The sequence below is a fragment of the Microcaecilia unicolor genome, chromosome 1 (genome assembly GCF_901765095.1).
Source record: "Microcaecilia unicolor chromosome 1, aMicUni1.1, whole genome shotgun sequence".
NCBI classification, from domain to species: Eukaryota; Metazoa; Chordata; class Amphibia; order Gymnophiona; family Siphonopidae; genus Microcaecilia; species Microcaecilia unicolor.
The window spans coordinates 755,847,851-755,865,691 of NC_044031.1; the positions used below are offsets into that span (position 1 = coordinate 755,847,851).

A 17,841-nucleotide genomic window follows, 5' to 3' on the forward strand; every position below is an offset into this window, starting at 1 on the left:
AAGCCAGCACAGGTATGCGACGGCGGCTGGGGAGGTTTGCCCACGAGAAGGGGGGCTCAAGACGGTCGCGACAGGGGGGGCCACAGGTCGGGAACTACGAGGGGATGGGGGGGCAGCAAATCGGAGGGAGGAAGGCACAGGTCGGGAACTCAGAGGGAGGGAGGTGGGATCTGGAACTCGGACCGGGAGGGACGGGCCTCGGCCTGGACCTGGGGGGTGGGGGGAGTAAAGGAGGGGTCTGGAACTGGGGGAGGGGGGAACCTTGCTAGCGCCCGTTTCCTTTCTGCCTGAAACGGGCTTTTTCTATTTGTTGATAAATAAAAAGCCAAAGCTTTGTCCAGAACATGACAGGGTAGAAAACAATAAAACTGCTGCAAAAATGGTCCCCATGTGATGTTTTCAGCATCCTGTGTCACTGTTAAGTGTTCCCATCCTTGGTTATATAAGGAAAAGCACAAAGAGAACAAGGTGGAAAATGCCCAGAGAATCAAAAACATGATGAGCATGGTAGACATTTCAGCCACAAATACAGCTTATTAGAGTTCTACTTGTAAAAGTATACTGTTGAAATGATAATCAGATAACATGATAAATTATGTTTTAATTAGCACTTACCTCAGTCCATGTTACTCTAGTTCCATTATGAGATAAAAGAACCCTAAGTTGATAAATGCACTGGATGAAGAAACTGGATCAGATGGAACTCAAGCTTGTTTTCACTGTATCGAATGGAGGAGTGGCCTAGTAGTTAGGGTGGTGGACTTTGGTCCTAGGAAGCCTAGTGGTTAGGGTGGTGGACTCTGGTCCTGAGGAACTGAGTTCAATTCCCACTTCAGGCACAGGCAGCTACTTGTGACTCTGGGCAAGTCACTTAACCCTCCATTGCCCCATGTAAGCCGCATTGAGCCTGCCATGAGTGGGAAAGCGCAGGGTACAAATATAACAAAACAAAAAAAACATACTTGGCTTCTCAATTAAGCAGTAAGACAACCCAGAAACATAGTAAGTGGTGGCAGATAAAGACCTGAACGGTCCATCCAGTCTGCCCAACAGTCTCATTCATCCTCAATTCTAGATTGACTCAACAATGAACGTGATATTATACACTTGATCGTCGTCTTTCTTTATTATTTTAGGGACATAGGCCATAGAAGTCCGCCCAGCTCTATCTTTATGTTCCATCTACAGGAGCCTATTTGAATTCATCTTGTCATTTGCAGGACACAGACTATAAAAAAGTCTGCATGGCACTGTCCTCACGTTCCAAATTACTGCAGTTTCTGTCGAAGTTCTCTACAGAAGAGAGAAGAGAGGGTTCCAAGTACAGCAAGAAACCAAAGCAAACAAAAAAGCACAAGTGGACCTTCAGGCACAGGACAGAACAATCTTTTTATTGAAATGACTCCTTTCAGCGACCAAGCGCCTGCATCAGGGGTCAATGCAAATTAAGTGCTCATGTGTAGATGATTCACACTGCAATGCCATTGTTGAAGAGCTCAGGAAAACCTCATAGTTGCTGAAATCACCTATCTTCCACTCTCTCAAGGATATACTACTATCTGGGTGGTGGTAGTCCACTTTTCGAAGATGGCATACTTTGTTCCCCTGAACTCCCTCTCGTCAGTGGCTTCCTTGGCCCAGCTCTTTAGCAAAGAGATTTTTCATCTCCATGGACAACCGGAACACATTGTCAGCAATCGTGGAGTTCACCTCTCTCTTCTTGTAGAAGCTATGTAAGTACTTTGGCATTCAGCTAGACTTCTCCTCAGCCTATCACCCTAAGTCTACTGGCCAGACAGAAAGAGTAAAATGCTTCCTCAGAGCCAACATTAATGAGCGCCAAGATGACTGGGTGCCTCTACTCCTTTAGGCTGAGTTCTCATATAATAACCATGTTAGTATAGTGACCAGCACTTCTTCCATTTTGTGAGGTATATCAGCAACATCCCTGGATTACAGTACTGGACTGCCTTTCCACCTCCATGCCTGCGGTCCATAGAGTGGCCGGAGATATCCGGGAAATTTGGCACCAAACTCAGCGACTACTCATGCAGGTGTCAGCCAACTACAAGAAGCAGGCCAATCGCAAATGACAGCCAGCCCCCACATTTCACCCTGGGAAGGGGGTGTGGCTGAGCATCAGGCACCTTTGGCTCAAGATGCCCTCTCAGCAGTTCACACCCGGGTTCATCGGTCCTTTTGCAGTGCAACGTCAGCTGGGTCTAGTTATGCACTGATTACATCTTCCCCCACCATGCGCACCCACAACACCTTCCATTTTTCCCTGCTAAAACCTGTGGTGTTATTGAGGGCAGCGGCTAAGGAACCTACACCAGCTAAGGAACCTCCACCACCTACACCTGCAGTTACCACTGACCCACAGTTCAAGATACGGGACATACTGGACACTATGAGCATCAGGGGAAGACTACACTATCTCCTGGCCTGGAAGGGTTATGGACCGGTAGATAATACATGTGAACCGGCTGTCAACGTGTGAGCCCCAGTAACCATTAGGCGTTTTCATCACCTTTATCCCTTTACGCCCAAACCTAGGAGGCTGGGGAGGGTGCTTCAGGAGGGGATGCCCCTCACCTTGTTCAGAAAGCCGCTAGAGTCCTGAAGCATTCCGTGCCTAGAGTCTTGAGTTTTTACTTCCTGGTTGCTGCACTTCCCTTTTATAGCCCTAGATGGGGCACTTACAGAAGATTTTACTTCCTGGATAAGGGATATTTAAGGAAGTACTCTACACTCCACCAGTGCTTTGGCAACAGGCTTCTAAAGTTGTGCTTCTCCAGTGTTCGTTGCTTGGCTTCCAGCCCTGCTTGTTCCAGTTGTCCAGCCCTGATGTTCTAGTTATTCTCTGGCCTCGACTCAGTCGGGCCAGCCCCAAAAGGCTCTCTTAAGAGCCAACTCCAAGAGCTCTTTTAAGAGCCAACCTCTAGACTGCCCTTGTTGTGTTCCAGCCAGTCTGATACACATTGCCTAGTCCTATGCCTCAACCAGTCCGAGTCCAGTTCTACCTTCTCCAACTCCCAGCCTTTGCCAGGCGGTCCCATCAGCAACCGTTGACAAGGACCTGCATGGCACTTACGTAGCACAGAGCCAACCTCGTCACAATCCAAGGGCTCATCTTCCCCAAACTTGACATGCATAAGTATGCAATCTACACTGTAAACACTGTTATTTACATGAGGATAGGTTTGTAAAATAAAGGATATAATATTATGAAGTCCATAGAAATCCTGTCCTAGTATCACTAGGATTACTGAAGTATCCATACTCTAACCCAACTTGACAAATCCCAGGAGCCTGGTCGCCATGGCACCTAGAAATTGATCTCTTGCCCCCAAATTTATATTACTTATTTTTGTGCTGCCTCAGAAAACTTTACCTACCCGCCCACAGCAGTTCAGCTCACTGTTGTAAGCTCAGTGCAGAAAGCTCGGGTACTCTCGCGATTTTGAACCTCATGGGACTTGAAACCTTGAGAGTACCCAAGCTTCCTGCACTACATGGCTCAAGCTAACAACAGTGAGCTGAACCACTGTGGGTAAGTAGGAAAGTAGCAAGTTGCCCAATGGCAAGATGCGAGGGACAGACAGGCTTATTTTCGAAAGAGAAGGGAGCCCATCTTTCGACAAAAATCGGGAGATGGGCGTCCTTCTCACAGGGTCGCCCAAATCAGCATAATCGAAAGCCGCTTTTGGGCGTCCTCAACTGCTTTCCATTGTGGGGATGACCAAAGTTCACTGATGCGTGTTGGAAGCGCAGCGAAGGCGGGACGGGGGCGTGCCTAACTCATGGGCGTCCTCGACCGATAATGGAAAAAAGAAGGGGGTCCCTGACGAGCACTTGGGTGACTTTACTTGGTCCATTTTTTCTTACAACCAAGCCTCAAAAAGGTGCCCAAACTGACCAGATGACCACTGAAGAGAATTGGGGATGACCTCCCCTTACTCCCCCCAGTGGTCACTAACTCCCTCTCACCCTAAAAAAATACTTTTTAAATATTTTTTGCCAGCCTCAAATGTCATACTGAGCTCCCTGACAGCAGTATGCAGGTCCCTGGAGCAGTTTTAGTGGGTGCAGTGCACTTCAGGCAGGCGGACCCAGGCCCATCTCCCTCCTACCTATTACACTTGTGGTGGTAAATGTGACCCCTTCTAAACCCACCAGAAACCAACTGTACCCACATGTAGGTGCCCCCCTTCACCCCTTAGGGCTATGGTAGTGGTGTGGGGAGTGAGTTTTTTTTTTTTGGGGGGGGGGGGGGGTTGGGGGGCTCAGCACCCAAGGTAAGGGAGCTATGCACCTGGGAACAATTTCTGAAGTCCACTGCAGTGCCCCCTAGGGTGCCCGGTTGGTGTCCTGGCATGTCAGGGGGAACAGTGCACTACGAATACTGGCTCCTCCCACGACCAAATGGCTTGCACTTGGTCGTTTCTGAGATGGGCGTCCTCGGTTTCCATTATGGCTGAAAATCGGGGACGACCATCTCTAAGGTCGACCTAAATTTCACGATTTGGGCGTCCCCGACCGTATTATCGAAACGAAAGATGAAAACCCATCTTGTTTCGATAATACGGGTTTCCCCACCCCTTCGCCGGGACGTCCTGCGAGGACGTCCTCAGGGAAATTTGGGCACCCCTTTCGATTATGCCCCTCAGAGTTACATCGAAACTGGAGGGTGGTGAGTTATGAGAGAGACTGCATGAAGGCTGAAGGGGGGAGGGTTATGAGACAGACTGCATGAAGGCTGGGAGAGAGAGTTATAAGAGAGACTGCATGAAGGCTGGAAGGAGGGAGAGTTATGAGAGCAACTGCATGAAGGCTGAGGGGTGTTATGAGAGAGAGAGAGAGACTGCATGAAGGCTGGAAGGGAGTGAATTATGAGAGAGACTGCATGAAGGCTGGGGGGTGAGTTATAAGAGAGACAGACAGACTGGGTGAAGGCTAAGGCAGGGGAATATGGGAGACAGCGGTGAGGACCCATGCCATGATAATGTGAAAAAGAGGCCATTACCTCTTTGCTTCACCTATCGGGTGGGTAATGTCACAGTGCTGACAAGATGTTTCCAGAAGGGAAACTTCTGGCTTTTGGCTGTGATGTGCAATGGTACTTTAAGGGACTGAGGAGGGTAATTGTTGATAAAGTATTGGTGAGACATAATGTGGCTTGAGAATGGGAAAAGTCTTAGTAAATCAGTTTCTAACGGAGTCACTGCTGATCGTCGAAGGAATTCCACCCTCCAATATACACACTTCAGTTTCACTGTGAACAACTTTGGGTGTGGGGTGGAAGAGAAACGAAAGAGGTTTCAGCCGTCAGGTCCTAAGTTTTGGGGCGGCTCCTAGATTCGGTGAAAATTTGTCGAGGCCTGTTGTAACCGATGTCCACAACTTGAAAGCAAAACTACCTCAGTCTGTCTTCCTGTCACAGCAAATACAATATTGACAGTTCCAGTTTATATTTAAAAGGTACAGGCACTGCTCCACTACATGAAAATATATCTCACGAATAATCGTTTGGGAAATCCTGAAAAACAGAACTGTTTGTGTCCTTCATGGATTGTATTTGGGGGACCCCTGAACTCCAGAGATTAATTTCAGTGCTCCCTTAATAGACAAGAGGGCATTTTTATAAAGAAAAATTATTTTGCACTAACAGAAAACTGTTTAATTCCTTCAGCATAAGAATTATTGCTGGATACTGTGCAACATCATGACAGCATGGGGTAGGGTGGGCACTAGCCCGGAAGATGGAAGGTGAAGCCTACAGATGCAGATCTAAAACTTACGTGAGCAGATACGACCAGATGTGATTGATTTCTTGGCTGGCTCACTTACACTTATCCTTCCGTTTATCTTCTGATTTAAGAACTATTTTGCTCCAGTCTCCTGTTTCTTGGCCATATCTGTCCCTGCTGACCCACTATCTCCCCTTGAACATCTTCCCTTCCAAGAGAGATTTAGGGCTCTTCCCTCCTTACAGCTTTGGACGAGTACCCCATCGACTCACTCCCTTTTTGAGGAAACCTTTGTAGCAGCCAACGCGTTAAACACACAGGTACTTTTGGGAAAGGATGGAAAAAGAGCATAACAGAAAGAACTGCGTGATAAAAGAAATAACAGTGCCAAACAGAAGACATTTTCAAATCAGATGGCTAACCATGCAGTACAGGAGTTATAGTAGATAGAATAGCCTGAAAACGGCTGTGGAAGTGTACAGGACGAATCACAGCTCCACTCCAACAGCAGATACTAACCTGTATCACTCCCTTACGGTTCGGGTCAGACGTCTTCAAAATATCTTCCACGCCCCACCATGAGTTGTTCACATATACTGCCAAAACTAGGAGAACAACGAAAAAAAAAAAAAGAACCACCATTCTCAAATCTGCATAGAGACTAGCCGTTGAGCCCGTTTCCAACAGTGGCCAATCCAGGTCACAAATACCCGGCAAGATCCCAAAAAGTACAAAACATTTTATACTGCTTATCCCAGAAATAGTGGATTTTCCCCAAGTCCATTTAATAACGGTCTATAGACTTTTCCTTTAGGAAGCCATCCAAACCTTTTTTAAACTCCGCTAAGCTAACCGCCTTTACCACATTCTCTGGCAACGAATTCCAGAGTTTAATTACACGTTGAGTGAAGAAAAACTTTCTCCGATTCATAATTAAACTTACTACTTTCTAGCTTCATCGCATGCCCCCTAGTCTTAGTATTTTTGGAAAGCGTAAACAAACGAATCACGTCTATCCACTCCACTCACCATTTTATAGATAAGTACATAAGTACATAAGTAGTGCCATACTGGGAAAGACCAAAGGTCCATCTAGCCCAGCATCCTGTCACCGACAGTGGCCAATCCAGGTCAAGGGCACCTGGCACGCTCCCCAAACGTAAAAACATTCCAGACAAGTTATACCTAAAAATGAGGAATTTTTCCAGTCCATTTAATAGCGGTCTATGGACTTGTCCTTTAGGAATCTATCTAACCCCTTTTTAAACTCCGTCAAGCTAACCGCCCGTACCACGTTCTCCGGCAATGAATTCCAGAGTCTAATTACACGTTGGGTGAAGAAAAATTTTCTCCGATTCGTTTTAAATTTACCACACTGTAGCTTCAACTCATGCCCTCTAGTCCTAGTATTTTTGGATAGCGTGAACAGTCGCTTCACATCCACCCGATCCATTCCACTCATTATTTTATACACTTCTATCATATCTCCCCTCAGCCGTCTCTTCTCCAAGCTGAAAAGCCCTAGCCTTCTCAGCCTCTCTTCGTAGGAAAGTCGTCCCATCCCCACTATCATTTTCGTCGCCCTTCGCTGTACCTTTTCCAATTCTACTATATCTTTTTTGAGATACGGAGACCAGTACTGAACACAATACTCCAGGTGCGGTCGCACCATGGAGCGATACAACGGCATTATAACATCCGCACACCTGGACTCCATACCCTTCCTATCATATCTCCCCTCAGCCATCTATTCTCCGAGCTGAAGAACCTTAGACGCTTCAGCCTTTCCTCTTGCGTTTCTTGCTAAATTAATGTGTGTGGGTGTTGGGATATATCTTTGAGATTTAGAATGTAACTCCAGCATCCCCACACGTTCTTCGTGCTGAAATCTAGACGGCTCCTTACAGAAGACAGCGCATAGTTAAGTCGTGGAATCTGATGCCAGAGGACGTGATCAAGTGAAAGAGGTTTGGACAAGTTCCTAGAGGAAAACTCCATAAAATATTATTAGCTAGATAGATTTGGGAGAGCCATTGTTCATCCTGGAAATGAGCTCTGAGAAACAGACCTAATTTTGGGGATCTGGCCACTCTCAGAGACATAATGCTAGGCTAGATCGACTGTGGCCTCACTCAACAAGGTTTTCTTATATTCTATTTTTAAAGCTTAAGCTGGCAGGAGTGGAGACGTAGCCTAGTGCTTAGTGCAGTGGCCTGAGAACCTGGGGAAATGGGTTCGATTCCCGCTGCAGTTCCTTTTGACTCTGGGCCAGTCTCACTTAGGGGTCCTTTTACTAAGGTGCACTGAAAAATGGTTTGCGGTAGTGTAGGCGCAGGTTTTTGGGTGCGCGCCAATCCATTTTTCAGCACACCTGTAAAAAAAAGCCCTTTTTAATAAAAAAATGTTGCCGAAAATGGACATGCGGCAAAATCAAAATTGCCGCGCGTCCATTTTGGGTCTGCGACCTTACCGCCAACCATTGACCTAGCGGTAAAGTCGGACGCGGCAACCGGGTGGTAATGACCCACGTGCTCCAAATGCCACTTGGCGCCCGTCCGATACGCGCATCCGAAAATAAAAATTATTTTTCAGACACGCGCCAAATTACCACAAGAGGCACTGCGCCTCAGGTACAAAATAAATACCTTAAATAATATGTAAAGTGCTTTGACTGTAACCACAGGAAGGCAGTATGTCAAGTCCCATTCCCTTTCCCTTTCTGAGAAAAAAATAATCTAAGCCATCACTTGCAGGAAGCAAAGCTCAGATGCAAAAAACGCTTTGCAAAGTAAACAAGTGCAAACACAAGTGGCCAATTCAGCTCATCATACAGAAGAGGTCAAATCGCCCAGTCAGATTAGCTGGCATGACCTTTCTAATGCGCACACAGTGACCCTATGCAGGATCTGAAGGTTAGAATGCAGCCTTGTCCCTGCAGAAAGAACATTCCAGGCATTTGTTACACGAACTTGAGACGCTTAAAACAATGAAACACAGGAATGCATGAACAAAGCACTGTAATAATGTTAGCAGATGCTGACCTTGAGCTTTGTCCTTGGGATTTACTAAAACCAAAATTTTGTGCTTGGAGTCCTCGTGATACAAAGGTTGGAGAGAAATAGTGGATTCTTCAATTTGAACCTGAAAAATATGCACCATAATCTTTCAGAATGCACCAGACCAGCGAAATTTGATGATTTCTAAGCAGAGCTGTGAAGTCAGTACAGCAAACCTTTGACTCCGACTTTTCTATTTTTCTACTGTCCGACTCGTACTCTGTATAGTAAATCTAAAAGAAATTTGATTAATTACAGAAACATAGGATATTTCTTTATGTACAAAATTGAGACTAATAGACCACAAAATATATTTGAAATCTGAACAAAAAAAATTATAGATTTACTATATATTGTACTACAATACATTCTTGTGTAATTTGTAACAAACTCCAACAATCCAGCATGATAACATCAAGCTTTCACCAAAGACCAATAATAAGTCCTCATCGTCATGTTTTCTCCCTTTTCTCCTCAAACCCCCCATACTTATCCCCACCAAATCGTAAATATCAACATGGTTGTAAAATTCTTGGAAGTAGGTTGGACTGTTTCCCTTCAGGTCCCAACCTACCCTTGCACGTTAATGCCTTGGCTCCTGTTCCCTACCACCCTAACCCTTCCCTGCGATGCCTGGTCCCCTTTACCCAGCCACCCTCAACAGTCCAGGGAGAATCTATTCATGATTTGACTTCGAGCTGCCGGTAAAATTTTGTTGAAATAGGACTCCCAAATCGCAAGAAACCTTTGCTGCCTCCCCCCAGCAGAACTTGATCAACATTTTCCTTAGGGAGTCCAAATCTCTATGCAAGACTCAAATAGGGAGCGACTGCAACACATACAGCCATCTCGGGAAGATTATCATGCAATAAAGCTGAATCCGTCCCATAAGCGTTAACCAAAGTGCCCGCCTCTGCCTAGTGTCCCCAAGCAATTTAGTAATATTATCATATAAAAACTGTGGATTCATTGGCAACTGTATTCCCAAGTACCGGAACGAATCCTGAGCCCATCGTAACGGGAAGGTATTACCTCAAGATTGCCTTACCTTCTCTGAACTGGCCATTGCCTCCGACTTAGTTAAGTTTGAAGCCAGAGAAGTCCCCATGTGGCTTACATAGTGCCGTAAGGCATTAGCCAGTCCGGCAGAGAAACAAATACAGAATCAGGCACAAAGGGGTTCGAAGAAAGGGAAGATTATATAATGTCCAGTACGATCGTTGGTTATGCTGTGTTGCAGACTCTTCTGTTGTACTATTAGAGAATCGTACACCGGAAGAGTTGTGTTATGTCCATTACGTACTTTAGTTTTGTTGTGTTGCAGAGATCAGGCATTTATGTTGGATCGGTAGGGTATGCCTTTTTAAACAGGTTTGTTTTTAGTGTTTTCCCGAGGTTAAGGTAGTCGTACGTAGTTTTCAAGGCTTTTGGTAATGCGTTCCACTGTTGTGTGCTTATGTAGGAGAAACTGAATGCGTAAGTTGATTTGTATTTGAGTCCTTTGCAGCTTGGGTAATACAGATTTAGGTACATTCGTGTTGATTCGGATATGTTTCTAGTTGGTAGGTCGATCAGGTCTGTCATGTATCCCGGGGCTTCACCGTAGGTAATTTTGTGAACCAGAGCACAGATTTTGAAAGCAAAGCTAACAGCCGCACAAAATAGACCCAGGAACTGGGGTATTCTAAATTATACTGAAGGAAATTTGTCAAAACTGAAAAGTCGTACAAAACCCACAGCAAACATAGAAACATGACGGCAGATAAAGGCCATATGACCCATCCAGTCTGCCCAACCTCTGTAACCTCTAATTCTTCCTGTTCCTAAGCGATCCCACATGCTTATCCCATGCCTTTTTAAATTCTGGAACGGTCCTCGACTCCACCACCTCCACCGGGAGGCCATTCCACGCCTCCACCACCCTTTCTGTGACATAATACTTCCTTAGTAACTTAGTTACTACTAATTCCTTAGTTACTTCCTTAGTAACATAGTAACATAGTTAGTTATAATGTTACTAAGGAAGTATTATTTCACAGAAAGGGTGGTGGAGGCGTGGAATGGCCTCCCGGTGGAGGTGGTGGAGTCGAGGACCGTTCCAGAATTTAAAAAGGCATGGGATAAGCATGTGGGATTGCTTAGGAACAGGAAGAATTAAGGGTTACAGAGGATGGGCAGACTGGATGGGTCATATGGCCTTTATCTGCCGTCATGTTTCTATGTTTCTATTCCACCAATGCCTAAGAGCCAACCTCATCAGTGATGTCACAATGGCTCAATTGTCCTATTCTTGGCTTACTTTCCCCCCTTAGTGTGTTTCAGTCTCTGTTAACCAGAGCTGATATTGTGATGTCATAATGCCTCATTCCACCAATGCCTGAGCCAACCTCATTAGTGATGTCACAATGGCTCAATTGTCCTATTCTTGGCTTACTTTCCCCCCTTAGTGTGAAGAGTTTTAGTCTCTGGTAACCAGAGCTCATATTGTGATGTCATAATGGGAATAGGCTTAGGAATAACCTAAGGAAGTATTATTTCACAGAAAGGGTGGTGGAGGCGTGGAATGGCCTCCCGGTGGAGGTGGTGGAGTCGAGGACTGTTCCAGAATTTAAAAAGGCATGGGATAAGCATGTGGGATCGCTTAGGAACAGGAAGAATTAGGGGTTACAGAGGATGGGCAGACTGGATGGGTCATATGGCCTTTATCTGCCGTCATGTTTCTATGTTTCTATTCCACCAATGCCTAAGAGCCAACCTCATCAGTGATGTCACAATGGCTCAATTGTCCTATTCTTGGCTTGCTTTCCCCCCTTAGTGTGAAGAGATTCAGTCTCGTAACCAGAGCTCATATTGTGATGTCATAATGGGAATAGGCTTAGGAATAACCTAAGGAAGTATTATTTCACAGAAAGGGTGATGGAGGTGTGGAATAGCCTCCCGGTGGAGGTGGTGGAGTCGAGGACTGTTCCAGAATTTAAAAAGGCATGGGATAAGCATGTGGGATCGCTTAGGAACAGGAAGAATTAGGGGTTACAGAGGATGGGCAGACTGGATGGGTCATTTGGCCTTTATCTGCCATCATGTTTCTATGTTTGCTGTGGGTTTTGTACGATTTTTCAGTTTTGACAAATTTCCTCCAGTATAATTTAGAATACCCCAGTTCCTGGGTCTATTTTTAGGGATCAGTTGTGCGTGGCAGGTGTAAATACTCGTGCCCAAAGTTAGGCATGAAATGCACTCTAAACCAGAATTCTATAAAGGTCATTCTGCGCACAGCGCTCTTTAGAGAATTCTAGCTTAGCGCGGACCATTCCGACGCCTAGAGTGGGCACCATTCATTGAATTCCCCCCATAGTGCCCACCATTTTCATCTTCCTTCTTAAGCTTAAAGCTGTTAGGGGCAGAAAACTCCTGCGTATATTCTAATCACGTGACTTGCTTTGGGTGTTTTTGCATTGCCAAGGTTAGTGCAGAAAGGTAGGTACTACTACATTTGTCCTCTAGAGGGCACTGTGGTATGGCAGAACAAGCTGCTTTTAAAATACTACACGTTAATGCCAACTACCTAAAAGGACCACTGATGAGCCAAGACAGAGAGGATATAACCAAGTGATAGCTCCTCTGGAAAAGCAACAACAAAAGCAAGCAAGAAAAATCATCTTCATCAAAGTTTATCTCCTGCACTTCCAACATGAGAGCACAAAGCAGGATGCCAACAAATTTGGAAAAGCAAATAGAATAAATGCATTGAATAAAGAATCACAACTTACCTAAGTACATAAATATTGCCTTACTGGGAAAGACCAAAGGTCCATCAAGCCCAGCATCCTGTTTCCAACAGTGGGCAATCCAGGTCACAAGTACCCAATAGTAGCAATATTCCACGTAGAACCCCAAAGAATAGCAAGATTCCATTCAGAATCCCAAGCACATAAGTACATAAGTGTTGCCACACTGGAACAGACCAAAGGTCCATCGAGCCCAGCATCCTGTTTCCAACAGTGGCCAATCCAGATCACAAATATCTAGCAAGATCCCAAAAAGTGCAAAACATTTTATCCTGCTTATCCCAGAAATAGTGGATTTTCCCCAAGTCCATTTAATAACGGTCTATGGACTTTTCCTTTAGGAAGCCGTCCAAACCTTTTTTTTAAACTCCACTAAGCTAACCGCCTTTACCACATTCTCTGGCAACGAATTCCAGAGTTAATTATACGCAGGCTGCAAAGAGCAAATACTGAGGAAACTTCAAACAGCCCAGAACACAGCAGCCAGGCTCATCTTCGGAAAACCTAAATATGAAAGGGCAAAACCACTACGAGAGAAACTACATTGGCTTCCACTCAAGGACCGCGTTACTTTTAAAACTTGCACACTAGTCCATAAGATCATTTACGGTGAAGCCCCAGCGTACATGTCTGATTTAATAGACCTACCACCTAGAAACGCCAAAAGATCATCCCGAACTCACCTCAACCTCCACTACCCAACCTGCAAGGGCTTGAAGTACAAGACGATACACGCGTCAACCTTTTCCTACAAGAGCACGAAGTCCTGGAATACATTACCACGCAACCTAAGAATGATTAACGAACAAACCTCCTTCCGTAAACTACTGAAGACACACCTGTTTGAACAAACCTACGGAAAGAGCCAAAACACATAGAAACTACTGACTGTTCACAATGCAATACACATCCACATCTGATCCATCATCCCTTTATCCAGTCAATCACACATTCAACCATGGAACTATGTACACTATATGTCTAGGTGCCTATTAATGCCCCTTTTTCTCTCATTGCCTCCTCCTAATGTCCCTATGTTGTTGTCCCACTGCTATACTACTAAGGATATTTGAATGTCTCGCACAACTCTGTTCAATGTATTCTATAACCTAGTCGTAACAAATGTATTTCTATTATTCAAGTCTTATTGTAAGCCACACTGAGCCCGCAAATAGGTGGGAAAATGTGGGATACAAATGCAACAAATAAATAAAATAAATAAATAAGAAAAATTTTCTCCAATTCGTTTTAACTTAGAACCAGAGATGTCAAGTGATCGTAAATATAGAATACGTAATAAGGACAATAATCATCTGTGAAGGGGACCAGAGAGATTGTGTCGGCATTATATATGGCATGCATAGGGCGATTTCACTATGTACTGAAAGTCTTAAAGTGGTCCATGATCGGTCCGCTGAGACTGCAGCTGTGGTGGGACACAAGCTACTACAAAGAGCTGGGTTTTTGGTAGTTTCCCGAAATCTGGTTCTTGTGGCAGAGAGTTCCATGGGGCTGGAGCTGATGCTTCTACTGCTTGTATGGGCTGTTGTGGGGGCCAGCATGAGTAGAGGAGTTTGTGACAAACAGAACAGGGGGCAGGAAGGAGTACCATGAGATGACTGTCCGGGATCAGATTATGAAAGTGAAAAACTAGGAAATCAAACAAGGTCAGCTTAAAATTAGCACAGACCATATTCAAACAAGTTTTAATGTACCCCATGGTCCAATTAAAAAAAAAATCTTTTTATGGACAGATCACCAAACAAGACTTTATTGATATCTAAATTTAAACCACTTTGTCAATGGTTTTTGGTTGGTTTTTTTTAAGATCTCCAAATATTCATTTATATAAAATATGCAAAAATATTTTATAAAAGGGCCAGAATTCAGTGTTTTGTGCATCAGTAATTCAAGGTAGTGGTAATGGCCTCATTCTCTCTGCTAGAAGGGAGCAAACTTCACACAGAAAATAACCCCTGATAAACACAGTTCAATTTTCTTCTTAGCTTAGCCGTACATAAAGGCATATTTTGCTTTAAAAATGTTCTCCAGTTGCAACATTCAAGTGCAGTGACAGCTCAGAACTCATTGAGACCTCAGAACTCAAATGGCTGATGCGACACCAAAGTATTTTTGGGCTTGTGAATATTCTCCTTTTCACACGTCCTGACATCTTGAAATGTCTTCACTCAGCAGACTAGGGAGGGACTTAAGTACAGAACTGACTCTTTCACTGGTCCATCGGCAGGACCCAGTGCACCTGGGTTCTGTTTTGTTACCTTTTCTTCATCGGAAATGGAGAATATCTCAGTGGAAGATTCCCTTTGCTGGACAAGTTTTGAATAGTAGGCATTTGTCGCCACCCAAAAACCATCGGCACCATCCTGTGTGGAAACATCTACTGGATACAGAGGTCCTGGAAGCAGAAAAAAATTCAGGGCAACATGAGATAAACAAGAGCCTCGTAAAACATTTCGATAAGGGGTCCTTTTACTAAGGTGTGCCAAAAAATGGCTTGTGCTGGTGTAGATACATAGGCGCCAACTCCATGGGTACCGTGGGTGCTCGAGCACCCCCAATATTTCACCCACTGGAAGTTCGTTCCCTCCCTCCCTCCGAGTTCCAGGGTCGTCGTTCTTCCCTCCGAGTTCCAGGGTTGTCGTCCCTCCGAATTTTAAAAGTCATCTTGACTTACCTCATCAGGGTTACGGCGGTCGGCAGAGCTGAGAGAGAGAGAAGGGAAAACTGAACTAAGGGCCAAAGCTGCACGCTTTTTACCGCTGCTGCCGACCACCGTAACACCCCAATGAGGTAAGTCAAGGTGACTTTTAAAATTCGGAGGGAGGGGGCCTGGAACTCGAAGGAAGGGAGGGACACCGACCACGGAACTCAGAGGGGACGACGACCCTGGAACTCGGAGGGAGGGAGGGGGGATCTGTGGAACTCGGAAGGAGGGAGGGACCCTGGAACTCGGAGGGAGGGAGGGAGGGGTGGACCCTGGAACTCAGAGGGAGGGAGGGGAGACCCGGGGACCCTGGAACTGCGGAGGGAGGGAGGGAGGGGGGCTGGGGGTACGAGGGGGAGGGGGACAGGAACAGGGGAGGGAGGGGGGAATGCACCACCTGTAAAAAAAAAAAAAATTTCAGCACCCCCAATCATTTTGAAAAGTTGGCTCCTATATGTAGATACATGTATTGGATGCACACAGGTTCATTTTTCAGTGTGCCTGCAAAAAATACCTTTTTTTGGGGAGGGGGGCAAGGGCCAAAAATGGACGTGTGGAAAATAAAAATTAGCGCGCTTCCACCTTAGGCCTGAGACCTGACTGCCACCCATTGACCTAGCAGTAAACTCTCATGCAAAAACCAGGCGGTAATGGTCTACGACTTTCCTATGAAGAGAGGCTGAGAAGGCTAGGGCTTTTCAGCTTGGAGAAGAGACGGCTGAGGGGAGATATGATAGAAGTGTATAAAATAATGAGTGGAATGGATCGGGTGGATGTGAAGCGACTGTTCACGCTATCCAAAAATACTAGGACTAGAGGGCATGAGTTGAAGCTACAGTGTGGTAAATTTAAAACGAATCGGAGAAAATTTTTCTTCACCCAACGTGTAATTGGACTCTGGAATTCATTGCCGGAGAACGTGGTACGGGCGGTTAGCTTGACGGAGTTTAAAAAGGGGTTAGATAGATTCCTAAAGGACAAGTCCATAGACCGCTATTAAATGGACTGGAAAAATTCCTCATTTTTAGGTATAACTTGTCTGGAATGTTTTTACGTTTGGGGAGCGTGCCAGGTGCCCTTGACCTGGATTGGCCACTGTCGGTGACAGGATGCTGGGCTAGATGGACCTTTGGTCTTTCCCAGTATGGCACTACTTATGTACTTATGTACTTATGTACATGCATACAATGCCAATTACCGCCCGGTTAGCACCGCATGCCAGAAAATTTCCGGCATGCTTAGTTGACGCGCGTAAAAAAATGAAATTACCGCCCGGGCCACACGGTAGCTGGGCAGTAGTTCAAAACTGATGCACGTAGGACATGCGTGCGTGCCGTAGCGGCTTAGTAAAAGGGCCCCTAAGAGATTCGAAACCTGGTCAGGTAAAGGAAAACTCTTGTTTAGCAATGAGGATGAAAGAGTATATATATATATCTCTCACAATAAAGACCTCTCTCATACAAAATACAAATCAATTTACGCGTCCAGTTTTTCCTACATAAGCACACAACTATGGAACGCATTACCAAAAGCCTTGAAAACCACGTTCGACCACCTAAACTTCCAGAAAACACTAAAAACTAACCTGTTTAAAAAGGCACATCCTACCGATCCAACATAAATGCCTGATCTCTGCAACACAACAAAACTAAAGTACGTAATGGACATAACACAAATCTTCCGTTGTACGATTCCCTAGTGTGGCTGTGCCACATGAACTTTATTTTACCACAATATCACTTTGTATTTGTTTACACCGGAATCTCCAAACGCCTCTCCGGTACAAAGTAAGCCACATTGAGCCTGCAATTAGGTGGGAAAATGTGGGATACAAATGTAACAAATCTCTACTATAATAAAAGGCACCTTCAACGTTCTGAAGCTGACTCCGTGGCTTCAAGTGAAGGGTTCGTAAGGATCGTTAGGTTCGTCGGTCTGTAACCATCTCTCTCGGCCCCGCCCTCGCGCCTCTGATAGGTCCCCCGCCCTCGACGTCATCACGTTCGACGTCGAGTGCGGCGGACCTATCAGAGGCACGAGGGTGGGGCCTCGAGATGGCTACAGAGTGACGAACCTAACGAAAATTACGAACCCATCACTTCAATGAAGCCAAGGAGTCAGCTTCACAACGTTGCAGGTGGGTGGCGGGAGGGGAGGGAAAGAGAGGGGGGCAACTACCCTGGAATTGGGAGGGAGAGGGGGGGGGGCAACAATCATGGAACTGGGTGGGAGGGTGGGCGGCCGGACCCTGGAACTTGGAGGGGGGCCAGGCGCACCCAGAAACTGGGATGGATGGAGGGAGGGCGGGTGACCCAGAAACTGGGAGGGAGGGGGAGAGACCCAGAAACTGGGAGGGAGGGGGAGAGGGGGGGAAAAGACCCTGGAACTGGGTGGGTGGAGGGAGGGAGGGAGAGCGGACCCTGGAACGTGGAGGGGTGCTGGACCCTGAAACTAAGAGGGAGGGGGCGCAGGCGGACCCTGAAACTGGGTGGGAGGGGGCCCCTGGCACACACTCTCATTCT

At 45.8% G+C, this 17,841-nt stretch overlaps 1 protein-coding gene across 1 annotated transcript in view; it reads right to left on the bottom strand.

Moving 5' to 3' along the window:
• The window catches only part of FAM169B (family with sequence similarity 169 member B), a 104,901-nt gene that overhangs the window by 57,190 nt on the left and 29,870 nt on the right, over nucleotides 1-17,841 (bottom strand). The window contains 3 exon segments of the mRNA XM_030192706.1: nucleotides 6,270-6,355; nucleotides 8,792-8,891; nucleotides 14,874-15,010. Of these exon segments, the coding sequence (XP_030048566.1) occupies nucleotides 6,270-6,355; nucleotides 8,792-8,891; nucleotides 14,874-15,010 (323 nt within the window).